We start from the raw sequence: 24,203 nt of genomic DNA, 5'->3' as shown, positions 1-24,203 counted from the left end.
TGCCGTAAAAGGCGACTACGCTTGTCGTAAGAGGCGACTAACGGGATCGTTACAAAGAATTCATTTCAGAGAGTAAATGTTTGACGTCTAATTGTGCTATGTGTCCCTATCATGAGAAGTTTCTAGAGCGGGAGGTATCCGCATTTGACTTTTACACTGGAAACACATTGTGTCATTGTTGGTCGTCCAATCGAATAAATAATGATTTTTCACTTTTTTTCTATTACGCAAAACAATGTCATTTTGAATGGGCATGAATATAGTTTGGGTTAAATTCAAGGCAGTTGTCCACATTCACAAATGTTTTTGGACTGGGTCTCTAATAAGAACCGACCTCTGATGTAGATAGGTGCTGTTAACAGAGGTGCCATAAACACAATAGTGATTATCTAGGTGGTGGGTCAGTCTAGACTGATGTGCTCAAACAACACATGCAACGACTTATGATTCATGCCTGGTGTGATCAATACTGTGAATGACGTCCGATGTAACGTTTAACAGCGTTAATGACCTCACCGGCGAGATTCCTGTCATTGGTACAATGGCTTCATTTAGATGCATTTTTAGTTTTAAAAGGTAAATTTTGTCCGAGATAAATTAAGGGATCAGATAAATAACCTTGGTTTCCCTCCTGAACATGACATTATGATACAGTGACTTGACAAGTAACATTCTCACAGCCATATCTTTCAGCCTTTATCTTCAAATATCAAAACTTAAGTCAGTGATGTACAACAACCCTCCTGCATCCTTTCACTCACCTTCTACATCACCTATATTATCTGGGTCAGTTACAGTGAAATCTCAAACTTCCACTGTGGCTTTGTATATTGCAGGTCCGCCTTATCTACAACCCCCAGTCCCCCCCCCCCCCCCCCCCCCTCATTGTCCCCTCCCTCCCTCCCTCACTGTCCCCTCCCTCCCTCACTGTCCCCTCCCTCCCTTATTGTCACCTCTCTCCCTTATTGCCCCCCCCCCCCCCCCCCCCCCCACACACACACACACACCTTATTGCGCAAAACCACTCACTCACATACTAGTATATATCAAATTTAACTATGAAGGGGGGGCACATTTTTTTCATCAAGCGAGTTGCGTACCTTAGTAGAACCAGGATTCGCAGAACTTGGGTTCAAGTTTCCCTGAGTAGATCTGTTCACAAAAAACTTTGGCGTATCAGTGTCAACGAATAATTTCCACCCGGATCAAATATTGCCTGTGTAAATGTATGGTGGAAAACTCCTTGTACAAACTGTTACAAGGGAATAATTCCCCAAGATAAATTTGTAGCAAAGGTACAATTTCACTACGGGAACAGATACCCTTTGCTAAGGGTGTGCGGTATTACCGGCATATCGGTAAATTGAGGTTCCTTCTTTCCTCGATACGTATCACAATATATATTGTTCATGCTTAGTATATCGGATGATTTGAAATAGCGACTTTTATTATGTGTTTCATGTAAGACACTTGCCAAATACCCTCGCTGTCCCCGAGCGTGCATCCAGGGCCTCAAGATGGCTGTGTATTTATGAAATGAGTAAACATTTTGTTGTACCAGCATCCTTTTTTTTGTTCTATTTGTGAACTTCCATCCATATCTTGATGTTTCAGATTTTTCGGAATTCAAAATTTAGAATGATACAATATATCGTGAAATATTGTGATGCACTTTAAACCTCCAATACCCATTCGTGACCAGCTCGTGTTCTTCCTCTTGCAGGTTACGGAAAGGGGCGAGTGGTGACGAATGCTCCAATACCCATCCCTACTCTTTGACATGCGCACCATACCCATACTCGTGGGTTTCACTTTCTATGGCCCGAACCTCATCTTCCCGAGGCAAGAGGAGGCACGGGTGGCCCAGTCGTCTAAGGCGCCGCGATTCGCTGTGCAGAGTTGCGTCCCTTGGGCACACCAGAAACCTATGATTGTGGGTTCGAATCCCGGTTCCCCCAATTATGTTTATAGGTTTGTCAGCACCATACCCGTGCTCGTGGGTTTCACCGAAGTGGTAAACGTCTTAGACCTGCATCACTTCGGGCTTTCCTCCCACATTAAGCTGACACGCCGTGATATAACTGGAATACTGTTAAAAGCGGCGTTAAACCCAACTCACTCACTCACTCACTCACTCACTCACTCCCGAGGCAAGAGACTATTAAAGTCCAGTTTAGTTTCCAAGTACCATCTTTTAACGTCTTTTGGTATGACGCGGTCGGGGATCAAACCCCGGACCTTCCGCTCTCCGGGCGGACGCTCTACCACTAGACCACGGAGGCGGTCTCATGACATACTGACAGCATGACAGTGTCACCATGGAAACCTTACATACAGCTGTTTCATGGGTAACATTTTTCGACGTGAACAAAGTCCTAATTAAGACATTCTGAGGAAAGCATTTTTTTCCTGATGAAATGTTGCATATGTTTAAAGAAGAGTGTATGAGTGGGTGAGTGGGGTTTAACGCCTCTTTGAACCAGTATTCCAATTAACACAGCTTGCCAGCTTGACGTAGAAGGAAAGCCCACATAGGACCATTTGGCAAGACACCCTACAACTGACCTAAGCCATGAGTGAGTGAGGAAGTTAGATGTGGGAGGAAAGCTAGAAGTGATGCAGATCTTAGACGTTAACCAATTTAGTGAAACCAACGAGCACGGGTATGGTTCTGAAAAACCTGGAATCATTATCGAGGTGAACCGGGATTCGAACCAGCCAGATTTCTAGTGTCCAACTCTGCGCAACAACTTACATAAAAGACACAAACAATAGGAGTTCAATGTAGACCATTATGTTTATTCATGTACTTCCCAAGGCACGTTAAGGTGATGTCTTATCTGAATGAATCATTTTACAAAACGGTGGCCTGATTCTTGTAAGGATTATTGGGTTGATGTAACTGAGATATTAATATCTATCCTGAAACAATAAGATGTGAAATCGCAGCTATAATCATACCACAGACTTCTGCCTCGGATCAGGCGCATCCGGTCATAGGAAGCAACACGCGCCGGCGAAATTGTCATAAAAGTTGGCGTCATAAAGGGAGTGTCTCGTGGCCATGTTCAAGGCATACTCGATTACCCAGTGTATTATACCCATTCTGATATGATGATTACCCTGGACTCATTCGCCACCATAACTTCGTTTTGAAACTGGTTGAAATGAAACTCAGCTTCATCACAGCTCGGCTCGACTTTCACTCTAGTCCATTCTAACTATGTTCTGATTCGATTAAATATGGCGGGCTGGTTTAGGGTAGGTCGTAATTTTGAATTTGTATCTATGCCGAACTTTAAAAGAGATTTAAAAATAGGCATTTTGATTGGTTGTTGATTTCAAGCTCAGTTCTAAGTTAATAGTGATAAGAGGATGGGTTTTTTACGTCACTTCCGAAACGAAGGTATGGTCGCAAATGCATTCATGTTGTAATAGGATGACGATGTATGATACACTTGATAATCGAGGATGTGTGTCAAGTCGAGACGTTGTATTTAGTGGCCTGTGTTAAAATGAAACAATGTCTCTGCTTGACGGGGGCAATCAAAGCCGATGGAGTCCAATAGTTGATGACCCTCCAACATTTGTATGGGGTCAAGTCTTGACTGTGGACCCCATCTGATAAACACTAGGTAGCGGTCAAACATGTAGTCGTTTTGAGACATACGTCAAACGAGCTTGTACAAGTGTACTGCCTATTATCAGAGACCATATAATCTATTATATGGTCTCTGCTATTATAGACGTCACAGCAGGAGAATACTTTGTGAAGATGCCTGTGACAATTGCTCTAGCCTTCAGATAAATGACTTTTTGAAAACTTTAAATAAACCTATTTCGACTCAGTTATCACACCTCTCCATATCTATACCGAACGACATTTCATTCCGATCTCGTGTTGCCATGGAAACCTCACGGATGTCGTCTGCTTGTTGGTTTCACCGCTCATGCGCGTAGCACCCAGTTACTACCATAGGAGAACTGAAAGAAACGCTCCAAACACGATGACAAGAATGTTCCTGGTTTGAACGGGTCCTCCGCCTGTAAAAGAGACATTATTATTATTACCACCCGCGCTTCCGTGACCACAGCCCTCCTAATATTTTGTAACTGTCCTCAAGTACCTACCTAGATAAGAAAATTAACAATGTGAGTTTAACTTTCTTTACATTACATACATATGGTCCTACCACACATTCATGCTTCATGGAAATCACATCAGTCGAAAGCTACATGTACACAGGTGCTTTGAAAGGTAGGATTAAAATAAATTAAAAAAATGAAAAATAAAATGCCAGCATTTTTGAATGATTTCGAGGAAATAGTTCAGCCTATCATAAATTATAATCATGCTCATAATTATTGTCGCCCCCTTAAGACGCATATATCGTGGGGCTGACAAAAATTAAAAGCATGTGTATATTTTAATTGGGTTCGAAATATTTAAGATTTTCGCAGCATGCGCAGCGTGTGAACCAGTTGTGCGTATCTTCAGTATAAACACACAGAACCGCGTGACAGAACCGCGTGTACATGGACTCACTGCTAAGCACCACGACGAGATCGGCCTCCATGGCTCTGGACAGTCCAGTGTACTCCAGCTGACATCGGAATCTGGACGACTGGTCATCGTTGGTCAAGCGCACTGGCAACACGCTGTAGGCATCCACGTACCCTGTAACAACGGCAGTGAGAGTGTGAAATAATATTCCACTACATGTCAGAATCTTTACACCTTTCTAATATTCCACTGCATGAACTACATACACAATTTGAGGGAAACTCTTTAAAAATATAATTCTACTGCGCCTTAATACTAGTATATGGCAATAGAAAAATAAATATAATTCATACCAAGCTAAGATATATGAACAAACAATTAAATTGATTTATACAGAATAGGCATTATCAGAGATTCAACGTTCTTCTGTGGGGATCCAAGTGAAAAATCATACGTGAACTGTATGCTCGACAACACAATGAATTGTTAACAATAATATAATATAGTTGTGAACAAAGTTCCGCTAGATCAAATTAGTGTGTATGCCAATGCGGAGCTCTCAGTGACTGTAAATCAGTGTGCAGTAAACTACGTTTATAACGAACACGCTTACAACGAACTGACAGATGTAACGAACTATTTCTTAGTCCCGTCCATTTGCTTAAAACGAAATACGGTCATGACGAACTACAATTTGTGGTCCCCTTGGGTTCGTTATAACCGTAGTTTACTGTAATATATGTTTAACGAAGTTCGATTGTTTATTATCACAGATTCCATACTTTGTAATATCCTACTTACGACTAATCATAAATATTCCATTATGCTTCTCTGCCCCTTCGTTCTGCCCATACATACATTGTAATTGGATGCTGTGTGTGCGCATGCGTGCGTGTGTCCGTGTTTGTGTACGCGCTTGTTGTTTAACGCCCCACGCCGTTAGGGTACGTTGAAACGAGCGAATTCTCTACCTACAAAACTGCCGGGCAAAAGAAAGTATGCACCCATGTTTGATGGTGTCAAAACGTGAAACCAACAATAAATTGTTATTTGATGGTGATGGCTTTTGGGTTTCATAGTTTTTGGACTTAAAGTTTGCACTGTTTCGGCGACGTTTCATTGTTTCAGTGAAGTAACGTTTTGACAACGTTTGTAATGTTTTGGTCAAATCCAATTTTCAAGTGTATATTTTCTTTTGCCCGGTAGTGTAGTTACCTCACCACCCCTAAATGCAATAAACCTACGATAAAAAAGGAGTTCTAGGGACACCGATATCGAGTAAGCCGAAGTTCAAGACCCGAGAGGTCATATTTTACATTATCACCGATAATGTTTGTATAGGGCCATACAGATACATCGTTTCAAACGATATATCGAGCTAACAACGTTCGTGGACGAGGGTCACTCTATCATAAGAAGGTCTTGCACTTTACATTGAACTGCCGGTTAAGAGAGAGTGCAAGACTACCAAGAGCTACAGGTACATTCAAAACAAGTTAAGCAACACCCACAATTTTGAAGGTTGTATTTTGCAATATCCACCAGCCATGAAAAAGTAACTGTTGTCTTTTGAAACAAATCGGGTGTTCTTTAACTTCTTTTGAGCATTTTTTGTAACATTCAAACGGCACTAAAGTTGCACGTACTTGTAGATTATGAAGACATCGGAAATACATGTAATATAAAACTACCCCTGCATGATGTCAGTACTAACCATAGCTAGATGTCGCTATATAGCTTACATAATACCGATGCGACGTTAAATTTTAACTCACTCACTCACTTAACCTATAGCTAGATAAACGTATAACGTAAACTGTTATGACTTAAATATGTACAAAGCGGGTGTATGGGACTTTTCAGATGGTCTTGTACAGTCCGAAAAAGATGGTCGTGATTCATGGTAGTTAAAGAAAGCCATCGACCGATACCCAAAAACTGGAGGACCTAAAGTAACACCTGATCTAAATACGTCACAATGGCACACCGGTGTTATAACTACCATTTCGAAACAAAAACTGGCAATAAAAGAATCTAAGCCTCTTTGTAAGATAATCAGCCTTTGGAATGCGCCTGATGACTTCATCCAAGGGTAATTCCATTACCTGATGTTCCCGATGTGTAGTACACGGGCGTGGCGCCGTACAGGAGGTCGTCCTTATACCAGGCGAAGTTAGGCGCAGGGTTGGCGTGCGCCGCCTTACATGTCAGGTTAGCCAGCAGCCCAGGGATGGGAGGGCTGCTCCAGTACAAGCTCACATTAGTTGGTAGATCTGTAAGAAAGAGGAAGTCTATGAGTATTGTTCTGATTATGCCATTCCAATTGTCACAGAGGCAGATCACGGTGCAGTGCCTGGAAACTAATAATTTAATATTGTTTTTTGTTGTTTACGCCGCACTCAGCAATATTCCAGCTACACGACGGCGGTCTGTAAATAATGGAGTCTGGACCAGGAAGTCCAGTGATTGACATCATCAGCATCGTTCCACGCAATAGGGATACGATGACAAGCATGTACCAAGTCAGCGAGTCTGACTACCCGATCCCAATTTTCGCCTCTAGTGTACGACAAGCATGGGTTGCTGAGGACCAATTCTTACTTGGATCTTCACGGGTAAATAACTTTATTGGCTGTGGTTATATGATGTGACAAACTCGGTGATTCGTCTATTTGAAAAATTGATGTATGCGTTCCTTACAAGATAGTTACATCGATACATATGCTTCATTAGTTGTGTCAAATAGGTGAGGTGCGGGGTTCAACGTGGCGATCAAGATTATTTCACTTATATAGCGACGTGCATGCACGTATGTGTGTGACTGCTTGTACTACTCCGACTGACTGAGTATAGTTTTACGCCGCTTTTAGCAATATTCCAGCAATATCACGGCGGGGGACACCAGAAATGTGTACTCCTCCGAACTAATGCCGGTTTTATAGTGCTAATCTTCTGGAACACGCTGCAGTTCAACATGGCAGCCACAACTCAGACAGAGTATATTTCCCCATAACCGACCGGTCCTTGTTTTATCCCTTAAATGCCGAGGGGGGCACGGGTGGCCCAGTCGTCTAAGGCGCCGCGATTCACTGTGGAGAGTTGCGTCCCTTGGGCACGCCAGAAACCTATGATTGTGGGTTCGAATCCCGGTTCGCCCCGATTATGTTTCTAGGTTTGTCAGCACCATACCCGTGCTCGTGGGTTTCACCGAAGTGGTAAACGTCTGAGACCTGCATCACTTCGGGCTTTCCTCCCACATAAAGCTGACACGCCGTGATATAACTGGAATAATGTTAAAAGCGGCGTTAAACCCAACTCACTCACTTAAATGCCGAGCGTCAGGCAGGGAAAATACATGTACCATTGTTTTATCGCCTTCTGGTATGACGCGGCTGGTATCGAACCACCGACTTCCGCTTTCCGGGCAGACGCTCTACCCACTAGACCAAGGACAACTAAACCGGCTACTACTACTACTACTACTACAATGTTTTCGTATAGAAACATGCATTCAGCTGATACAACTCACCGACAACGCTGAGGTATGCCGTCTTCGTCAACGTCCCTGCGTCACAGACGTAGCCCCCCTCATCCGCTGTGGTGACTCCCGAGATGGTGAGGTTATACGCCCCCACAACTTGGTATCGACTGGACCCCACCACGGTAGTGTCTACAGTTAGCGGGGTGTTGTCACTCTACGAAAAAAGTAATATTGTATGATTCTCGATCAACGTTCAAATCCAGCCTGTATATAAATATACAACTTTGAAAATAGTATACACAAAGTAAGAATATTCCTGACATATATATATGTGTGTGCGTGTGTGTGTGTGTGTGTGTGTGTGTGTGTGTGTGTGTGTTTGTGTCGTGTAACTATTCCGCTGTTCCCCCACGATCCACACATTGAACATGTACAATTTATATAATCACACCTTTCTTTATTAAAGAATGCTTGCGATTTACATTATAAATTATGTTATTTAAAATGTGCAATTATGCCTACACATGGCTGCACATAACATTAGGTCCTCGAAAGTACAAGAAGTTCTCCTCTGACACCCTTTCTGTAGGGACACACTCAGCAACATTGCAGACAATCCAGTGATTGACATCGTGAGCATCGATCCACGTAATTTGGATACGATGACATGCATCAACCAGGTCAGGAGCCTGACCGACCGATCCCGTTAGACGCCTCGTACAACAAGCAAAGTAGCTTTTTACGGCAAGGATGGGTTGCTGAAGACCTATTCTACCCCGGATCTTCACGGGAAGGTTAGGCCAGTGAGCATTCAGATCATATCGGCAATACTTTGCGTGCAACAACATCCATACTTTTGCAGCCATCTACTTTTTACACGTAACTTTAATGTCATGCAAAGAGTAGGGCTCCTCTGACTTCCGTGAGTTATATACGGTTCATTTCATAACTTGACTTGACGAGTCACTTCCACACCGCGTAGCCTGACCATCTGATCCCGTTAGTCGCCTCTTTCGACAAGCATGGGTTGCTGAAGACCAATTCTATCCCGGACCTTTATAAACGTGGCCGTATGTAGTCATGGGTGATGGCGGAACATTGTGTATACAAACCCGTGAAGTATTGACGATGTATTGAAGAGGGACAACATGCTGTACATACCTTTTTCCATTTTACGGACTCGGAGGTTTTCCCAGCCACAATGCATGCGAGGGTGGCTGTCTGCCCTATCCCCGCCGTTGTGTTGTAGGGGGCGATAGTAAACGATATGGCGGCCATACTCGCTGTAAAAAGCCAGGTACTTTTAATTATGACAGATTCATATCTATCAGTTACGAGAACAATGTTATTTCAGTCGTAAGGATTTCATACAATTGGTTTATGACCAACGGGGCATCTTGATAACAGGGCAACGGGGAAATCGGGCAACTGGTTACAAGGGCAACCTGGTAACAGGGCAACTGGTTACAAGGGCAACCTGGTAACAAGGCAACTTGTTACAAGAGCGATCTGGTAACAGGGCAACTTGTTACAAGAGCGATCTGGTAACAGGGCAACTAGTTACAAGGGCAAACTGGTCACATGTTACAAGGGCAACCTGGTAACAGGGCAACTTGTTACAAGAGCGACCTGGTAACAGGGCAACTTGTTACAAGGGCAACCTGGTAACAGGGCAACTTTTTACAGGGGCAACCTGGTAACAGGGCAACTGGTTACCAGGGCAACCTGGTAACAGGGCAACTTGTTACAAGAGCGACCTGGTAACAGGGCAACTTGTTACAAGGGCAACCTGGTAACAGGGCAACTTGTTACAAGGGCAACCTGGTAACAGGACAACTTGTTACAAGGGCAACCTGGTTACAGGGCAACTTGTTACAAGAGCGACCTGGTAACAGGGCAACTGGTTACAAGGGCAACCTGGTAACAGGGCAACTGGTTACAAGGGCAACCTGGTAACAGGACAACTTGTTACAAGAGCAAACTGGTCACAGGGCAACTTGTTACAAGAGCGACCTGGTAACAGGGCAACTGGTTACAAAGGCAAACTGGTCACAGGGCAACTTGTTTCAAGAGCAAACTGGTAACAGGGCAACTAGAAAACCGGGCATCCTGGTCATACGCAGGGAACTGGTTCATAGGACTACCTAGCCAAGATCGCTTGATGGTACGAGCCCAAGACAGCTTTATTCATGTTAAACAGGCAGAACGAAAGACCAGTCCTGGAGTGAGTGGGTTTAACGCCGCTTTTAACAGTATTCCAGTTATATCACGGCGTGTCAGCTTAATGTGGGTGGAAAGCCCGAAGTGATGCAGGTCTCAGATGTTTAGCTCTTTGGCGCTGACAAACCCAGAAACATAATCGGGGCGAACTGGGATTCGAACGATCATAGGTTTCTGGCGTGCCAAAGGGACGCAACTCTGCACAGCGAACTGCGACGCCTTAGACAACTGGGCCACCCGTAGAACAACTAGTCTAGACGTTGCAGCATGTTACTTGGTTCTCATAGTTATTAACAGAAACAACAGCCACAACTACGTCCAAGACAAAGAGTATATATGTCGGCAGATTATAACCATCAAGCTTCGTTTTTCAACACAAGTTCCAAAACTGTAACAATTATTGAAGCTTTAACATATATTTGTCAAAGGGTATTTCGCATTTCTCTGTTTAATTACTACACAGATACCAAATGCATTTCATATGAGCAGGCAACATGATTGAATACACTTCATAAATACCACATTGATTATATGAACCAAGATACAGGTAGATTCATGGTTCAAGTCCCATTAAATACTTACAATGGACAATCGCAAGACCCACGATGATACCGGAGAGAGCTATCATGCTGTTTAGTTGAGCTTGACCCGCTGTTCAGTGAGGACTGTGGTCAACTGTAAACTGACCATTGTCCATGGCTGTTATATACTCTCCCAGGGCTAGGCACATGATACAAGCGCAAGGTGTGCCTGTTGGGATGACACACCCAACATCGCATGGTTATCCTTGTTTGTTGCGCATATTCGTCCACGGGAATTAGCCTGCTCTGGGGGTGTATGGCTAATAAATACAATGTCATTGCCACGACTATGGCGTATTAAAATGACTCATTGTTGATCATGATCCAACAGAGAATTTGTAACCCCTAGCAAACGTTCACACTATTACATGTAGCTATATATGGAAATATGAATATATGTTTAGATTTGTCTGTCTACTTTAGGATAAAAGTGACAGTTTTCACGAACTATTTGTGAAGCAAGATATTTTGGTGGCATCATGGCGATGTGAAGGGGGCTTGTTGGCGAGATTGAGTATGGCCAGGGAGTGAGGCAGAATGGCAACAGGTGGGGTAGGATCGCGACGGGTGGGGCAGGCTGGTGAGGGGTGGAGCAGGATGGCGACTGGAGGGATAGGACGGCTAGGGGTTTGGTAGGCTGTCGAGGGGAGGGGTAGGATGACGACTGGAGGGGTAGGCTGTCGAGGGGAGGGGTAGGATGACGACTGGAGGGGTAGGCTGTCGAAGAGAGGAGTAAGATTGGCGACGACTGGAGGGGTAGGCTGTCGAGGGGAGGGGTAGGATGACGACTGGGGGGTTAGGCAGTCGAGGGGAGGGGTAGGATGACGACTGGAGGAGTAGGCTGTCGAGGGGAGGGGTAGGATGACGACTGGGGGGGGGGGGGGGGGTAGGCTGTCGAGGGGAGGTGTATGATGACGTCGACTGGAGGGGTAGGCTGTCGAGGGGAGGGGTAGGATGACGACTGGAGGGGTAGGTTGTCGAGGGGAGGGGTAGGATGACGACTGGGGGGGCTGTCGAGGGGAGGGGTAGGATGACGACTGGAGGGGTAGGTTGTCGAAGGCAGGGGTAGGATGACGACTGGAGGGGTAGGTTGTCGAGGGGAGGGGTAGGATGACGACTGGAGAGTTAGGCTGTCGAGGGGAGGGGTAGGATGACGACTGGAAGGGTAGGCTGTCGAGGGGAGGGGTAGGATGAAGACTGGAGGGGTAGGTTGTCGAGGGGAGGGGTAGGATGACGACTGGAGGGGTAGGCTGTCGAGGGGAGGGGTAGGATGACGACTGGAGGAGTAGGCTGTCGAGGAGAGGGGTAGGATGACGACTGGGGGGTAGGCTGTCGAGGGGAGGGGTAGGATGACGACTGGAGGGGTAGGCTGTCGAGGAGAGGGGTAGGATGACGACTGGGGGGTAGGCTGTCGAGGGGAGGGGTAGGATGACGACTGGGGGGTAGGCTGTCGAGGGGAGAGGTAGGATGACGACTGGAGGGGTAGGCTGTCGAGGGGAGGGATAGGATGACGACTGGAGGGGTAGGCTGTCGAGGGGAGGGGTAGGATGACGACTGGAGGGGTAGGCTGTCGAGGGGAGGGGTAGGATGACGACTGGGGGGTAGGCTGTCGAAGAGAGGAGTAGGATGACGACGACTGGAGGGGTAGGCTGTCGAGGGGAGGGGTAGGATGACGACTGGGGGGTGAGGCTGTCGAGGGGAGGGGTAGGATGACGACTGGAGGAGTAGGCTGTCGAGGGGAGGGGTAGGATGACGACTGGGGGGGTAGGCTGTCGAGGGGAGGTATATGATGACGACTGGGGGGTAGGCTGTCGAGGGGAGGGGTAGGATGACGACTGGAGGGGTAGGCTGTCGAGGAGAGGGGTAGGATGACGACTGGGGGGTAGGCTGTCGAGGGGAGGGGTAGGATGACGACTGGGGGGTAGGCTGTCGAGGGGAGAGGTAGGATGACGACTGGAGGGGTAGGCTGTCGAGGGGAGGGATAGGATGACGACTGGAGGGGTAGGCTGTCGAGGGGAGGGGTAGGATGACGACTAGAGGGGTAGGCTGTCGAGGGGAGGGGTAGGATGACGACTGGGGGGTAGGCTGTCGAAGAGAGGAGTAGGATGACGACGACTGGAGGGGTAGGCTGTCGAGGGGAGGGGTAGGATGACGACTGGGGGGTGAGGCGGTCGAGGGGAGGGGTAGGATGACGACTGGAGGGGTAGGCTGTCGAGGGGAGGGGTAGGATGACGACTGGAGGGGTAGGCTGTCGAGGGGAGGGGTAGGATGACGACTGGAGGGGTAGGCTGTCGAGGGGAGGGGTAAGTCCAAGGATACGACAAAGTGACTTGCATGGTGCGGCATCTTGAAACGCAAGATTTGAAATGATTATTAAGAGATAAGTGTTAAAGGCATGCTCATGTCTCGATGTTAAAGAGCATGGCCTTGGCCTTGCGTTCGAGAGGGGAATTGAAGAATACGTGTTAAACTAAATGCCTGCCAGACAATGTCATATTTCATGTTATACTTTCTGTTATTAGTTATGGGGAATTGAAGAATACACGTTATTATTTGAATAACGCTCGATTATTTCATAGTACTATAGTACTATGAAAGAATTGGGTGTTCTTTAACTTCATTTTAGTAGCATTTATAAATAATGGTCATTGCATAGATAGATACATGTCTACCTACCACACGTAGGTACCTATCTATCACTCGTAGATTGATAGATAGACAGACAGACAGACAGACAGATAGATAGATGAAGATAAGGGGATGTTGCGTTGTTAGTGTGTTTACGTTTATATGAACATATTTCCTTCTGACGAAAATAAAACGTTAACCTATTAAATGAATCTGTTCTCTGTTTTCATTTCTCCCTCATTAAATAGAAAATAGAATCAATTATTGTATATTTGAAAACTGGAATCAAACTTCACATCATTCAAGCGGAAACGCTATCCGACATCACGAAGTCACCGCACTAAATACAACCAATACATTGACAACGCAATGCAATGTGAAATAGCTGTATCATTGGGATTCGCTGTTCTGGTTGTGGGTGCGTGCTTAATGGCTTCGTAATTAGCGTTGCTAGAAATCAGATTAAAGTGTTGATCCTCGTCCATAATGACAGCTGGATGTTTGCAGAAGTGATTCAAGGGATTTCACGTTCTTGTTAAGGACAAAGGTTTGTATTACAGTGATGGCCCTTCTCTTAATGCGATGAACACTATGGCTTGTCTACTGTGCTTGCTCTGTTTCACAGGTTAGTTTAAAGTTTGTGTTATCATCCGTACAATATTTAAGAATATGTAAATATTGAAGTGAAGTCTTTTATTTGTACTAAGGCCGATGGTCCATATACATACAATACATACATTTAAAATAGTGTGGTACATGAAAAAAGGTAATGTCAGGTACAAATTTACAGATTTACAGGCTTTTCATGATAACGTCTTCGTTCATAGCTGTAATAAAAGTATTCACATGTTTTCCAAGTAATTGTTTACATGAGGATGACAGCAAGCATTTTAAATTTATGCATATTTGGATCATGGCAAAAAGTTTTTGGTAAGTACAGTTCTCTAATATCGTTGTAATATTCACATTCTAAAGTAAAATGATATTCATTCTCTATACTTGTTTCACAAATGGGGCACAGGGGCGGTCGGGTAGCCTAGTGGTTGAAGCGTTCGCTCGTCACGCCGAAGACCCGGGTTCGATTCCCGACATGGGTACAATGTGTGAAGCCCATTTCTGGTGTCCCCCGCCGTGATATTGCTGGAATATTGCTAAAAGCGGCGTAAAACCATACTCACTCACTCACTCACTCACATATGGGGCAGAGCCGTAAACGTACATCAATATCTGCCCAACTACTTTCGTTTACCTTAGGTCTTGGTAGCCCGGCTCTAAGCCTTATCATATCAATATTCTTCATTACATATTTGTGCGATGTAAATTTTCACGATCAAAATCAATTTCTGAACTCAGTTCAACACTTTCTTACTACTTCAGAGCATACAATGATATATGCAAATTGAACCTTGAAGATCCGGGGTAGAATAGGTCTTCAGCAGCCCATGCTTGCCGTAAATGGCGACTATGCTTGTCGTAAAAGGCGACTAACGGGATCGGGGTGGTCAGGCTCGCTGACTTGGTTGATGCATGTCATCGGTCCCAATTGCGTGGATCGATGCTCATGATGTCAATTACTGGATTGTCTGGTCCAGACTCGATCATTTACAGACCGCCGTCATATAGCTGGAATATTGCTGACTGCGGCGTAAAACAACAAACAAACAAACAAACAAACAAACAAAAAATATGCAAATTGATATTGAGGATGGCACTGACAGGTAGAGAGTACGTAATCAACAGCAACTGTTTTTAAACATTAATATTACTTCATTGTTTTCAAAATAGCAGGGGGGCACGGGTGGCCCAGTCGTCTAAAGCGCCGCGATTCGCTGTGCAGAGTTGCGTCCCTTGGGCACACCAGAAACCTATGATTGTGGGTTCGAATCCCGGTTCCCCCCGATTATGTTTCTAGGTTTGTCACTCAATCAATGTGGTTAAATGGAGATTATTAGTACAGCATGTAGTGCGAACTGTTTACAAGTGACAGAATTCTTGTAGCGAGAGCGCGGGTTATACATTTATTTTTACACGAATTTCGTAAAATGAGTGTGACACGCTTGCGAGTGTTATGCTTTCTTTATCACCCTTTATTTCTTTATCCTTGTGTGCTCCCCTTTAGAGAAATGCACTGGGTGCCGTTGTACAAAGCGATCTAGCGCTAAGCGCTAAGGTGGTCGTATACCTTAATATAGACATGCGACAGTCGGTACGCTTTTGTACAGCTGCGCCCTGATCAGGACAGCCGTCACAGGAAACCACGATTGTCGGATGACGTCAACAATCTTCAGCTTTGAATGTCGTTTCTAGTGCGCCGTCATTCCGGCCTTACGTAACAATAATATTCAAATTAAGGATTGAAGTTGTATTTGTTGACGTTCATCAGCTGATGAAGACTGCCTCACATGAGCAAATTCCATGATGCGCGATTAGGTGCCTCGCTCTGGCATTGTGGGTTTCGAATCCCGGACGGGACTCAACCCCAAAAAAGTACGAGAATCTGTACTTTACTCTGAAAGTGTTATCCCAAGTATAACATTTGTTACATTTAACCACTTTCTAAATGGCATTGTGTGTTCATAGCTTTCGGCCATGGGAGCCGTGCCAATTTACACTTGTCAGAGGGGTATACAAAGTACGTGAACTAGACTACAAGTTGTCGGACTTTCAATTTTGTGGAAGCCTCGGTGGCTGAGTGGGTTAGATCGCTAACTTTGTGTGCTGGCGATTAAATGCCTCACTCTGGCAGTGTGGGTTCGAATCCCGGACGGTACTCAACTCACAATAGTACGAGAATGTGTACTTTACTCAGAAAGTGTTATCCCAAATATAACAATTGTTACGGCAGAGAAAACTAAGATCTGACTTTAATAGGATTGTTTAAACTTAACGATATGCATGGAGACGTATGACTATTCATGGGCGGATACAGATGGGGGCTGCGGGGGTGCGCCCCACCCCCCCCCCCCCCCCCCCCCCCCCCCCCCCCCCCCCCCCCCCCCCCCTTTTTCGAAAAACCCTTTTCCAAAAAGCTGTATCCGCCCATGACTATTCCATACGGTGTCACATCACTGCATCGTTCAGCCCTTATAAGGCCTGTGCTCTATTTCTCCAGCTTTCAATCACGTGACCAGCGTCACAATCAACATCGAGCCGTCTAACGTAACGGCGTTTACTGGTGATGACGTTACACTGGAGTGCCAAACTAGGCGTCAAAAACCTGGCGAACTTGTCATCTGGAAAAAGGTAAGGCCGTGTTGTTTGTTTGATATGTAACAGGTTTAGTCAGCAGGTAACAATGGAGTGTCGTATACAACGTCATGACAGTGTGGCAGTCTGGAGGAGGCTGGGTGGGTCTTTCTCTGAAAGAAGCTATCAAATAATGCTATTTCTTGCGACACAGGACATGTATGGAATCCTGGGAGGGGCATTGCCACGTTGTCGTGTATTTTAGCGCCTGTATTACACATTTTAGGGGGCGGTCGGGTAGCCTAGTGGTTAAAGCGTTCGCTCGTCACGCCGAAGACCCGGGTTCGATTCCCGACATGGGTACAATGTGTGAAGCCCATTTCTGGTGTCCCCCGCCGTGATATTGCTGGAATATTGCTAAAAGCGGCGTAAAGCCATACTCACTCACTCACTCACTCACTCGCACATTTTAGATTTGGCGACAATGCGACTACACCACATATTTTGACACTGAAAAATGTCGCCTTTTCGCATTGTCACGCTTGGAAAAAGTCAAAAATATTATTCAAAACGCCACAATGTGACAAATGGTCAAACTATCGCATTATCGCGCTTTGGGGTTTTTTACGCGTTTTGCTTCTTTTAATAAGGGCAACAACGCGACAATGTCCCTTCTACGATTCCATAGAACAATTCTGGAGCAAATTATCTTTGTAAAACAGTTCAAGCGCTAATGGTGTAAAAAACACACCACTTTTTATGTCAACAGAAATAAAGTAAGTAAAGTAAGTACATGGAAACACTATATATATTAATATTCATAAACACGCTCTTACATAAGAGTCATGCCTTCAGTTAGGGTGTGTTGTTTTATGTGATAGTCACGTGAATAAAACTACTTCCAATAGGGGTTCCCCAAGTGTTGGCCGAGATTACACATGGGATTGAGATAAGCCAAGCACTGCAACTTAACTTGTATAGTCTTCACCTTGTTATAGGTTTCAGGCATTAACGAGCGAATCGCCTCCATCAACAACCGGTCAACAAACAGTTACAAGTTCCATATCCGGGACACCTACAACCTTGTCATTCGTGACGTCACAGTTAAGGACGATGGACTGTACCAATGTGACGCAGAAACGAATACGGCTACCGCGTACGTGTCTGTCTCAGGTGCGTCGTACTAGGCTTGATTCATCTAACTTTTAAGAAACTGTCATGAATCATTTGGAATTTGAGGCACCATGAAAAATTCAACGAGCAAGTACTTTCTTCAAGTTTGTTTTTGTTTTTCGGTTTAAGCGTTTATTCACACTTTCGACCTTTTCGGTGGATGCTCTTGGCCTAAAGGGGTTCAAATTTGGTCAAGTCATTGAAATTCAATATTAGGTTGTTGTTTTGTTGTTTTTAATATTGAAGAAAAGAAAAATATTTAGATAACCTTCTCAGAAACATACAGTAGACTAAACTGATAATGACCAAAAATGTTTGATAGATTTCTTGGATGCAAAATAACAAGGTATACATGGCTTCTGCATTTATTGTTCAAATTGCAAAAAACAATATGTTCGACTGATACAATTACTTTTTAGGATTCCCGTGAAGACCTGGGCCCACTTGCACAAAGCGATCTTAGCCCTAAGACTATTGTAAGCCTTTGTTAAAGTATTGGAGTAACGATCATCTTAGTGCTAAGATCGCTTTGTGCAAGTGGGCCCAGGGGTGGGATAGGTCTTCAGCAACCCATGCTTGCCGTAAAAGGCAATTATGCTTGTCGTAAAAGGCGTCTAACGGGATCGGATGGTCAGGCTAACTGACTTGGCTGATGCATGTCATCAATCCCAATTGCGTGGATCGATGCTCATGATATTAATCACTGGATTGTCTGGTCCAGACTCGATTATTTACAATAGCTGGAATATTGCTGAGTGTGGCGATAAACAACACAGCAACCAACTAACCAACGTATTAGGAGAAAATGGAATGGGATCAAACATAGGGTCAGTGCTTTTGGGTTATAACCCCTTGCCGATGACGGAGCAAAATATGGCCCTAGTCCCCTTTGCGTGTTGTAGTGAGTGAGTGACTCGGGTTTAACGCCTCTCTGGGATAAATAGATTTACAGTATATCACTTCTATCGCGACTTGCCAGGAAGTTACGAAGTGCTGCTGGTCGAGGCGTTTACAATTTTGGCGAGTTTGTTGTTAGAGCCGATTAACGAGTGTCATATGGTTACGATCTGTGACTTGGCTAACAACCACTCTTTGGCCAGTTTAAGACAATTATTTACTGCCTATCCTGATATTGCTTGAAAATTGCTGACTAGGCATATATTTGGAAATATTTAATCACTCACGAGTTTATTGTTAGAGCCGATTAACGAGTGTCATATGGTTACGATCTGTGACTTGGCTAACAACCACTCTTTGGCCAGTTTAAGACAACTGTTTACTGCCTATCCTGATATTGCTTGAAAATTGCTGACTAGGCATATGTTTGGAAATGTTTAATCCGGACGATTTCAATGGGAACTATACTGTCCGAGAAAATGGGGTTTTACTGTATATCACATAATAGTATATATATTTATCTGTCTCCTTGTGGCAAGGTAGCCAATATTTAAATAGATTTGATTCTATATTTAGTATATTTCGGTGTCATATTGGATACTGTAGGTGAACAAACGCTAATCAACTCAGATCATAACAACGTGAGTTAACGTCAACAGTTTATATATTTAAATCATTTTCAAAATGTGTTTTTATGTTAAAAGTTGTTAATTGTTGTTTTGTATCACAGTGCCGATGGAACGTCTTACCTTGACCTCAGACGTGACGTCAGTGTTGCCCAGCGACGGTGACGTAAACCTGACGTGTCGGTCTTGGCACAGCCATCCGCCTGCAGACCTCAGATGGTTCAAAGGACAAAGAGAACTAAATGACGTCAAGAGCGTTAGTTCTAAGATATACAAAAGCGATGGTAAAAAGCATCGAATCTTCTGATTTATAAAACAAAATAGATACCTGTTTAAACGTTAAAACGTTGATTATTTCAACAAATGTTGTTCTGCCTCTACGGGCCCTTTCCGTATGAAGCCACTTTAGGGAACTACAAATTGACCATTTGTTCCTTATGTTCGTTGTGTCCATTTTTGTTGTTGTTTTATTTCTTTGTTGCAAATAAAATCAAGGTATCGCCCCTAAGAAAAATGTATGGCATACCTATTAGTCCGACGAGTAGGTAATTGAGGTGAGGTGAAATTGGGTTTGACGTCGCGTTAAGATTACTACATTCATATAACATATGCTTGTACTGGTCCGGACTAATCCCGGTTTCATAGTACTAGCCTACTGAGATACCATAGTTCATCATGGCTACCGTGATAAGACACGGTGTACTGACTGAGCCGCCCACTCCTTGTTTTATCCCCATACTACGATCAAACACATACAGAGCGTGTTTGTCGTTTCTTGTCAAATAACATGTTTGTCTTATGAGTGACCTTGTGTGAAGTTGATTTTTCATGACTGGCGTATTAGTATTTCAGTACTATATGTATTATAAATCTAAATACATTTCAGGTTTCGGTGACTGTGAGAGCACAATCACTGTGCGCATGCGTAGCGTCGAAGGCGACATCCCGTTCCGGTGTGTGGCAGATCTTCCCGCCAAACTCGCCATCAAGGAGGTGTTCCTCTTTCCACGCGTCGCTAGTATGTACTCCACGTTTTCAGTATCTGTAGAACTTGTGTGTGCTAACGCCTGTTTTAGTTCTATCCCACTGAGATACCATGCCGCAGTTTAAACATGAATACCCCACTCAGACACAGTATACTGACTCCGATCCAACCAGTCCTTATTTTAGCCCCTTAAAGCCGAGCGCCAGACAGGGTTACATTTTTAGGGTAGCAAGTACCATCGTTTAACGTGGTTTGGTATGACGCCGCCGGGGATCGAACGCCCGACCATCCGCTCTGCGGCCAGTTGGTTTTATTCCCAAATACAGAACGCCAGGCAATGGAACTAGTACCATCGTATCGGCATCGGGGCGGTCGGGTAGCCTAGTGGTTAAAGCGTTCGCTCGTCACGCCGAAGACCTGGGTTCGATTCCCGACATGGGTACAATGTGTGAAGCCCATTTCTGGTGTCCCCCGCCGTGATATTGCTGGAACATTGCTAAAAGCGGCGTAAAATCAAACTCACTCACTCACTCACTCACTCACTCGTATCGGCATCTATTTCAATATGTCCTCTCTTAAGTCTTCTTTATCCCTTGCTTTACATTGTATTTTTTTTAAATCGTAAGGTACGGGTCACGGGTTTGTCTGGTCCATACTTGTTTTTGAACAAGCAACCGAGACATAGCTGCAATAGTTTTGACTTAGGCGTCAAACAACATTCACTCACTCATGGTCGACAACAATATCCCGACATTCCGACTGGGTGTACTGCAAGGAACGCCACTTCTTCCTTTGCTGTTACTGAACTGTTCATGTAAGACACTATGTTTGATAGTTTCAGGTGGACAAGAAACACATGCAAAGAACAGCAAGTTGCTCCAGTCGGTTGTAATAACGGCGCTGTCACTGTTGCACCTGCTCTGGTTGTCCTGACGAACATGCACCCAGCACTATCGGGTGCACGTGCATCAAAAGAGGGTATAGTTTATAATTATCCGCTGGCATGAACCAGAGAAATTCATGCCAACTGTAAATTGTCACCATGCAAGATTGACTATAGTATGTAGACATTTCCATGCACTGATATACACTCTTCCTCAGTTAGCCTCAGTTAGCCATTTTGATAAATATCCTATGTACCTCCATGGGTTAGTTTCTGAACTTTTGTTTGTTTGTTTGTTGTTTAACGCCACACTCAGCAATATTCCAGCTATATGACGACGGCCTGTATGTAATCGAGTCTGGACCAGACAATCCAGTGATTGACATCATAAACGTTTCTGAAGTGACGTCACCACTACCATAGCTCCATTTCTAACTAAGCACATAATTTATCTTGCTGGTGAGAGTAATTTGACTGGATGACATATTTTAGCATCGTGCTATTCGAATCGGGATCAATACGAATCTATGGTTGCCAATGCATTATCAAATTAGAATGGAGTCACTCAGATATAATACACTAGATTATAGAGGGTGTTATGCACTATTACGCTCCAGGGTGTGATCCCCATTTCCTGTCAAGACGTTGTAATACGTGCAATTGCAGTAGTCATACATTTCTGTGTACAGGGTGCATTTGTTGGTTCGTTGTTTAACGCCGTATGTGAAATTTCGCCAGTCGATCCGCGCTAATTACATTAATATTCTGTGCCATAACTATTAAGAACAGTCATTTGTAATACTGCGGAAGAAATAGTTTTATGCATTTTTCGTAAAGCTGTTTAATTAATAAATTTGCTTTAAAAGAAACTCGTCGGTCGCATTTTAACATCATCCATGATAGGTGTCTGTGGGAATTGGATCAGTGAAGGAGTGAATGTCGTTTTACACCGCAGCTCGCAATAGTCCAACATTTCAGTCTGTTAAAAATTGAAACTGGACAAGACAGACGAACATTTGAAACTCAATAATAATAAGCGAAAGAATGTTGCTGTTGAGCCTTCCGCCGGTATGTAAACAGCGGTTAAACACTGGATTATCCGTCCCGAGTGAATCAATTGTGTAAGTTCCAAGCCTTGGCGAGGGACAGATAATCCTAAATTCGGACATGCAATTAGGTTATTCTTTATATTAACCGTAGCCATTTCCTGAGAAAATGTTGTACCCACGGGTGAAGATCCAATGTCTTCAGAAACCCATGAGTGAGTGAGAGTGAATATGGTTTTACGCCGCTTTTAGCAATATTCCAGCAATATCACGGCGGGGGACACAGGAAATGGGCTTCACACATTGTACCCATGTCGGAAATCGAACCCGGATCTTCGGCGTGACGAGCGAACGCTTTAACCACTAGGCTACCCGGCCGCCCCTTCAGAAACCCATTGGGGCGGTGGGGTAGCCTGGTGGTTAAAGCTTTGGCTCGTCACGCCGAAGACCCGGGACCGATTCCCCACATGGGTACATTGTGTGAATCCCATTTTCCGTGTCCCCCGCCGTGATTTTGCTGGAATATTGCTCTAACTCACTCACTCAGAAACCAATACTTGTCGTATGATTGTCGTAAGAGGCGACTAACAGGATCGGGTGGTCAGGCTCGCTGACTTGGTTGATGCATGTCATCGTATCCCTTTGCGTGGATCGATGCTCATGATGTCAGTCACTGGATTGTCTGGTCCAGACTCGATTATTTACAGACCGCCGTCATATAGCTGGAATATTGCTGAGTGCGGCGTTAGACAAAAAAATATTTAAAAAATGAGAAAATGTAGACAAACGTGCTTTCCCTGTACACGGGTGGACACAACACAGTTGGCGTTAAATCATTTGAGAGGTCATGAACAATTGATGACTTCGTCTTCAATTATCAATCAATCAACCGAAGGCGCTGTCTTTTTCCAGGCTTGACGGAAAGATCCGAACGTGATATTGTTCAAATACATATATTTGTAACAATGCGTTCATCATTCGTCACCACTCGCCCCTTTCCGTAACCTGCAAGAAGACTCGCCCCCCTATCGATGAATGTTATGTGCAAAAAAATGCGCGTATGACTTCAAGTTCTTCGTTCAAAGAATCCCTCAGGAATATTTTACATATGTCTTTCAGCCAAAATGTACCCTAGATACAATTAAATGGGTTCAATCATACTGTATAAATAAGTCCCGATATGTTGTAAATAGTATCTGGAACAAATATGACATGGGGGAAATATACGAGAATCATTACGCAAAGAGTTGACAATTCTTTTAACTATGCCCGTTTGCGCAAAACAATGGCCACGAGAGGGGGCGCGAGTCGCTATTCGGCGTGTCCCGGAATAACACGAGTCATTCGTGACCAACTCGTGTTATTCCGGGACAAGCCGAATAGCGACTCGTGCCGCTCTCATGGCCATTTTTGCGACCGGGTTCCGTCTTAGCGCAAAAGGGCATACCTAAAACAATTGTAAAATCTTTGCGTAGTGGTTCACATATATTTCCCCGTATATTATTTGTTTCAGATGCAATTTAAAGCACATTGGGACGTGCGACATTATACAGTATAATTGAACACATTTAACTGTGTCTTTGGTATATTTTTAGATGCAAGACATATGTAAAATCAAAATTATTTCTGAGGGATTCTTTGACGAAGAACTTAAAATCATACGCGTATTCTGATTGGTTTGTCGTATTTTCGCACATAACATTCATCGATAGGGGGACGAGTCTTCTTCCAGGTTGCGGAAAGGGGCGAGTGGTGACGAATGAACACGAGTTGGTCACGAATGTGCGTTCATATGACGTCACGTTGCTATGGGACTATCTGTAATCATTGAAAAAAATTGGAACGTACTTATCAATCAACACGAAACAAAAAAAATATTGCTCAGTGAGAATTACCGTGAGTCTATCAACGCCTCTGTGTGACCTGTGAAGTAGCATGCATTACCGATCTGGAATCGTCATTGAAACATAGTTATTCAAACCTACTATTATAA

The 24,203-nt window shown here is 44.3% G+C and overlaps 3 protein-coding genes across 3 annotated transcripts; 1 reads left to right on the top strand and 2 right to left on the bottom strand.

Moving 5' to 3' along the window:
• Positions 1–2,786: 2,786 nt before the first annotated feature.
• On the bottom strand, positions 2,787–10,905 carry LOC124135672 (cell adhesion molecule 2-like). The gene is made up of 6 exons (XM_046501114.2): positions 10,788–10,905; positions 9,147–9,268; positions 8,034–8,199; positions 6,610–6,777; positions 4,547–4,678; positions 2,787–4,044 (listed from the first exon to the last, which is right to left on the bottom strand). Exons 1-6 carry the CDS (start codon positions 10,831–10,833, stop codon positions 3,971–3,973), a joined length of 708 nt encoding a protein of 235 aa, XP_046357070.1. The 5' UTR covers positions 10,834–10,905; the 3' UTR covers positions 2,787–3,970.
• A 321-nt stretch (positions 10,906–11,226) lies between these two features.
• Positions 11,227–13,132, bottom strand: LOC125377682 (leucine-rich repeat extensin-like protein 5). Its single transcript, XM_048391593.1, has 2 exons — positions 13,106–13,132; positions 11,227–12,792 (listed from the first exon to the last, which is right to left on the bottom strand). Exons 1-2 carry the CDS (start codon positions 13,130–13,132, stop codon positions 11,227–11,229), a joined length of 1,593 nt encoding a protein of 530 aa, XP_048247550.1.
• An 854-nt stretch (positions 13,133–13,986) lies between these two features.
• Positions 13,987–21,998, top strand: LOC124135673 (cell adhesion molecule 4-like). Its single transcript, XM_046501115.2, has 6 exons — positions 13,987–14,039; positions 16,527–16,657; positions 17,599–17,773; positions 19,401–19,580; positions 20,183–20,314; positions 21,117–21,998. Exons 1-6 carry the CDS (start codon positions 13,997–13,999, stop codon positions 21,212–21,214), a joined length of 759 nt encoding a protein of 252 aa, XP_046357071.2. The 5' UTR covers positions 13,987–13,996; the 3' UTR covers positions 21,215–21,998.
• Positions 21,999–24,203: the final 2,205 nt, after the last annotated feature.

Source organism: Haliotis rufescens, unplaced genomic scaffold (genome assembly GCF_023055435.1).
Source record: "Haliotis rufescens isolate VD_foot unplaced genomic scaffold, xgHalRufe1.0.p SCAF_92, whole genome shotgun sequence".
Classification (NCBI taxonomy): Eukaryota; Metazoa; Mollusca; class Gastropoda; order Lepetellida; family Haliotidae; genus Haliotis; species Haliotis rufescens.
The sequence above is the reverse complement of the archived record's forward strand: the minus strand, read 5'-3'. Positions and strand labels throughout refer to the sequence as shown.